General features: G+C 46.1%; 1 protein-coding gene across 1 annotated transcript in view; it reads left to right on the top strand.

Annotated features, from left to right (window-relative positions):
* odad2 (outer dynein arm docking complex subunit 2) overlaps positions 1-6,000 on the top strand; it is a gene marked incomplete at both ends in the record, with an annotated part of 38,971 nt that overhangs the window by 31,437 nt on the left and 1,534 nt on the right. The window contains 2 exon segments of the mRNA XM_084475183.1: position 1; positions 269-490. The exon segment at position 1 is cut by the window's left edge and continues 188 nt beyond it. Of these exon segments, the coding sequence (XP_084331309.1) occupies position 1; positions 269-490 (223 nt within the window).

The following is a 6,000-nucleotide window of genomic DNA, read 5'->3' as shown; positions in this document are numbered from 1 at the left end:
AGTGAGTGCACGGCAGCCACCTCCCAGCAGCAGACAAACAACAAGCACTCGCCAAACCAAAGGTATACAGTGTCCCTTTTGTAGACAATCAAGCAACCTTTTCTCTAGGGCTAGTCAGGCTAATGAGCAGTGGCATGATGGATGAGGGTCCCTTGCAGAGATATAGAGAGGCAATACCCACTGCAGCAGCAGGTATTTCCTCTGACAGCCTAGCCTTTAGTAGTGCGGGTTCCAATACTTCATTGAGTTTTTTCCTCCCCACACACAGACCGATGACAGGCTCCGTCGCCACCTGGCCGAGGCCATCGCAGGCTGCTGCATGTGGGTGAGCAACATCGAGTCGTTTGGGGAGGTGGGGGCCGTGGCCCCCCTGGTGCGCTACCTCAAGTCCCAAGACTGCGCCGTGCACCGGGCCACGGCCGAGGCGCTGTTCCAGCTGTCCAAGAGCCCCAACAACTGCATCACCATGCACGAGAGCGGAGTGGTGAAGGTGAGGAGCTAGCAGGGGGTGTTACTGTTGTTCACATCACAAACAAACAGGTTTTCATCCACTTTTTTTGTTTGTTTTTGTAGATCAGTCGCAAGGCACTTCGTTTGCTGCAGTGTGTTGATTTAGTACTGAATCCGTCATTATTGTGCTGAGGGAAATGACTTGGAAGGGAACCCCCCCCCCCCCCTCTTTTATAGCGACGTGTGACTAAAACGCTGGCTAATAAAACGTTGAAAGGCTGTGACTATTTTCAGAGCCTTTGACCGGTGGAGCAGAAACAAAGCAGCGTTTTATTCGGTGGCGGAAACATGACTCCAGTTTCTGGCCGTCATGGGAGTTCAGCAAAGCAAACAGGCCCAGTGTGTGCAAAGTGCCGTTTCCACCGCTAGAACCTAGATGCCATCGCAGCACAAGTCAAAGGGCTGTAGCTGGGGGTAACCGTTGCTAAGGGCCGGTCCTGGACGTCTGGGTGCAATGCAGCGATGATGTGTTTCAGAGGCCAAGGAGTGCTTTGGTCATTGGTTATGCTTTCATTTTGTATGTGTTTCGTTTTTCAGTTATTTTCTGCACTTTTCTTCACAGTTATGATTTTGATACTGATAATCTAAAAGCAATTCTCCATAAACAACAACAACAATTGTTTGTTTTGTTTTCCCATTCAGCCGTCGTTTGTCTTTGTCCATGACAGAGATGCAGAGACAACAGTCTTTAACTTATTCTCAAGTTCTCTCATGTTTGTGTGCCCAACATTTTTAGAGGATAAAACTTTTTGTGGTCACAGAGAGTTAACATTTTTCTTTTTTTGTCCCCTTCCACAACCGATATAAATGATGCAGGGTTCTTTTGTCATCACAGCCAAATATTTGTTCCCATGTTCATTTAACTGTGAACATAAGCTCAATCCACTGTTACAATGCATGTGGTTCAACACCAGCCATAATTGGTAGCTGGACCCAACATTGGGTGTTTCAGGAGGGCAAACCAATTTGCAAAAGTCATGCAGCCCATTGTTTTTTGTAGCGTGCACCATGACAAGAACTGGACAAGTTGTCCTTCCCTGTTTTAATCTACTTGTTCCCGTAGGCGTGTGTGTGTGTGTGTGTGTGTGTGTGTCCATTCACACTGCATACCGCCCTTTTGAAAACGTCTCTCTCGTTCTGCCCTTTTTAACGGGCCAGTTCACCACCCCTGCGTAACGTATTTCAGGACTTTTAAAGAGCGATAATAAGAGAGATAATTGCCACAGAACTGCACCAGATTTGCACTCTTTTCATTTGTTTCCTAATCTCGAACCTGGAAACTAACACAGGTTGGTTCATGGTTCAGTCTGGCCTCTCTCTCCTCCAGTCTGGAGAGAGAGAGACACAGACTCAGACAGATGGACAGACTGATGTTTACCTCCTCAGCTGGGAGGGATCAGGACCTGTCAATCTCTCTTTGAGGGAAACGGTTCACAGTACAATATTTCTGTCCTCTTGGTGATATACGGGGGTGGATGTCGCGACAGAGAATTACCTAGATAACCTAGCGTCCAGAATGGGCTGCAAACGGGTTCAACCAGGACCGATGCAGGGCGCTGTCGGTAAGCAGCGTCTTATTTACTGCCGGGCCTAAAACCTTCTACTACCTTGGGTATTATTGCAGCAATATTTCAAGGAGCCTTTCAGTGCCATTGAGGAGCTCTCAAAACATGTCCACCCGCAAGCAGTGTATGATTTTGAGCAATCTCTTGCAGCAAATGAACTCCGTCTCTCCCACTGCCAGATTTAGTTCAGTAAGTACCTTTCCTCACTACCATACTTAATGGTGTATGGCCGGGTCCCCGAAGAGTCTCGGAGGAAATTAAGCATAGAAAAGAAAGTATTTCACACTGGAAAACACATCAGTGACCTGTCTGAGGTTTTACTTTATTTTATTTATTTTATGCCATTTCCATGGTCTTTAAAATGTTGCTCATGCACATTTTCAATCACAAAGAAATATAAAAATAAATATTTGTAGTGTTGAATTGATGTAAAGTATTATAAAGTGTTTTCTATATACTGTAATACAGAACAGAATCAGCTGATATCAGCTGTTGTTGCTGATATTTGTGCTATTTTGCTGCAAAATCAGAAGGTATCTGATTCAGATAATAAATTGATTCATCTGGAGCATCAATGACCACCCCATGCTTTCAATGATAAAATAGTGGAAAAACAGACTTTCAGGTACAGATAATGCATGGTAGATATCCCTTATGTTATCTGTTACCAAATCTGTTACCAAATCTCTTTGACTGCATAATAAAAGTCCTCTTCTAGATACAGCAAAATAAACAAAACATACATACTATACTATACCAAGGATTTGTATGGGTACATGTAACATCTCATTCATTCCCCATGTTGTGTATACAAGCGACTGAGGGCACCCACACCTGTTTTGTTCTTCCCTTGTTCCACTCAGTGCTTTGGGCACTCCCTCTTGTTTTTGCTTGGCAGAAATCTCTTGGACCCATGAGAGCTAGCCTTGTTCTGAATGGGAGTTTAGGGATTTCTTGGCTACTCGGAGAGTGGGCAGCCCATCCCCACCACATATCCCCTCTCCCCTTCTTCCATTGATGAATTGCCTGCCCGGTTCGATTTAACATCCACACTTGATATCTCACAGTTTTATAAGGATGTGCTTCATTTTCGCCTGTGTACAAAACCAACACATGGCTCTAACCTTGCTTCCCCAGGACTGAGGACTGTTTGTAGAAACTATAAATTCTCCAAGACAGCTTCAGCCAGCTCATTGTATTAAAGGGACCCTTTCATAAGAAGGAACATTGTGTTGTAAATTGGTGAAAATTGCAAAATGTAATTATTGGTCATTTCCAAGTAAAGGCATTCCTCAGTGGTTGCCAGCCCAGGATATGTTCATTCTTTTAACTTAATGAGGGAAAAAATGCTTGGAGCTGTTAGCACATTGCCACCCCTGTGCCGATTCAAAGTCTTGGAAGATTCAAAGTCTCACTATTGGATTTTCCTCCTGGATTCCTTCCTTGTCTAACAAACTGTAGAGGCCCAGAGAGCAAACGATTGGGCAATAATGCTTTTGGCGATGGCGAGGTCTCAACTGAGTTGGGTCAGGCGGCATCCCAATAATAAAAACACATCGGTCCAGTGTTCTTTCCTTATTTAGCTTTATTAGTCATAGCCCTTTGTTTAGCAGGAGTTTGTCTCAGCTTATGGATGTGGCGATGGTGCAGACTATTTAGGCTATCTGCACTGTTTTGACTACAGTGTTCTCGAGAGGCATCGGGCGTGATGCTGCAAAGGCCCTCTGTCTGAGTGAGCCGGCGCAGTTATGTCATGTCGCTTATTTAGAGTTTAACTAGCGTGGGGCCTCAGTCATAAGCCTTATACTTATACATTTAAAATCAGCTTCTGATGATGAAAACGTGTAAAATTATGGATTTGCCAAAACCAGGGAAAAATGCATGCCACGGTGAGATGAAAGTTAAATTCACCGTAGGTCTCAAACAGACCTTCATTTAGCCAATCATAAAAGCTCCCCAACGCTGTAGTGGGTGACCTGAGCCACCCTCAACCAACAATTACCCCACACATGGCAGTTGCCAGGTATTTATTTCACACCCTGATTTTCCATCCTCCTGTATAGCTCCTTAAATCTTTTTCTTCCTGTGAAACAGCAGTCGGTGTACATAAATGTTCTCTGGCCCAACGGAGACGGCAGGGAATGTTGTTTACCTTGGTTTCCCATAGTTACTTCACCTTTAGCCTCAGCTAAACGCTGTTGTCCGTCAAGTGCCGTTTGCCTACTCATGGGAGCCTGAAACATGTAAAATGGAAGGGGTACGGGGTGCACCAGAAGAGCCATAATAGCTGTCAGGCCATGGCAATGCGAGGGAAGGGGGGGTTAGGGGGGGGGGTTAGGGGGTTTAAACCAGAACTCCTGCAGGGAGCTGCAGCAGAACTTCTTGCACTTAACAATGTCACGCCTCTGTGCACGATGTGATTTGTGTACACGCATACCGCAACACGTTTGGCCCCTTCCAGAATGCTCCCTACTCCCTTCTCCTTTCCGGACACCTTCCAAAAATCTGCCGGGGGGGGAAGCGGCTCCCTGGCTCTCCCCTCGGAGGTCAGGACTCACCGGAGCTCTCCTACGGATCTCAGACTCGCGATTCATTTCTCCAGCGTGAGGCAAGTGTTCGTGTTACCGCAGTCAGGGAATATCTAACAAGCAGCGTATTATATTCTTCGAGATCCCAGCTGGGAGGGGGGGAAAACGGCACAGACAGAGAGACACACTTATCTTAGCCGGGCCGCGCGCTTCCAGAGAGAACTTATTTGGCCGCGTTTGAATAACATGCTATGAGGTTGGCAAAAAAAAAATAAAAGTGCAGCCCTCTGGCACTTTGCAGGCATCCTCTCCTCTTACAAGCATTGCTTGTTTGAGGGAACTGCATGTTTTTCGGGAGCCTGTAGATGTAAGTTTACTTTAGGAGGCTTTTTGCAATGCTATTTAAAAACCCCTATGAGAAAAAAACCCTAAGAATCCACTGGTATATGTTTTGCATACACTCCCTGACCTTAGTGCACAGGGAAGAGCTGAGACTGGTCCACCAGTCCATTCTTTTTCACAGAAATGATACAATTATAATCAAGGGGAGCGATCTTATTTTCTCAGCTTTCTGTGGGTTCACCGTACATTAGGCCCGCCGGCCCGGTCCTGTGCTCCTGTGCGCAGAAGGGGTTGCTTCGCCTCGTCCTTCATCTGTTTTCTTTTCTACTATTTATCTTCCAGCAGAAAATTCCGGGAATGTCTCCTCTCTCCGCTTCCGTGGCTCGGGCGCTAACCACACAAATGTGCACAGCAGCCCTGTAAGCCCTGCATGTAACACGGAGAGGGGGGGGGGGGGGTCAAGGGTCGTCCAGGCGTCTCGGCCTCTGACATGCGTTATAAACGTAATGATAACACGAGACAGTGGGGGCGGGGGCACGCAAAATAAAGCTGTTTGGTTTGCTCATGTCCTAAGACAATCTGGGTTTTGTTTTATTTTGTCTTTCTTTTTTGTCTTTGTATTCAAGGAGACATGACATGAAGAAACAGCAGATGTCTCCCAGCGGCTCGTTAGGCGATGACAATTCGTGGCAGGAGTTGCATTGTCTGTTTTGTTAACATGGCAGAGACAAAGGAATCTCATTACTTCATCCTCTCTGGATGGATGTCTGGTGTCAGCTGTGAAATAGAGATGGGGCTGGAGGGTGAGGGGTCGCCAAAAAGATCACAGGGAATCACTGCAAGCTTAACCTCCATATAAATGACATTTGTTTACGAGATACTCTTGGTTTTAAATGGGATTTGGCTGTGGTCCCACGTCCGTGTGTTGCTCTGTCGCTTGTAGGATGGCAAATGATTTGGCATTTCGGCACCGAAATGCCGAATACAACACAACTCAGATGCTGCTCACAACATGACCGCAAATCCTGCTGCAACATGCGTTTGTTAGTCAAGAC

The sequence above is a fragment of the Micromesistius poutassou genome (genome assembly GCF_964030765.1).
Source record: "Micromesistius poutassou genome assembly, chromosome: 11".
Lineage (NCBI taxonomy): Eukaryota > Metazoa > Chordata > Actinopteri > Gadiformes > Gadidae > Micromesistius > Micromesistius poutassou.
Note: the sequence above shows the minus strand (reverse complement) of the source record. Positions and strands in the feature narration are given on the sequence as shown.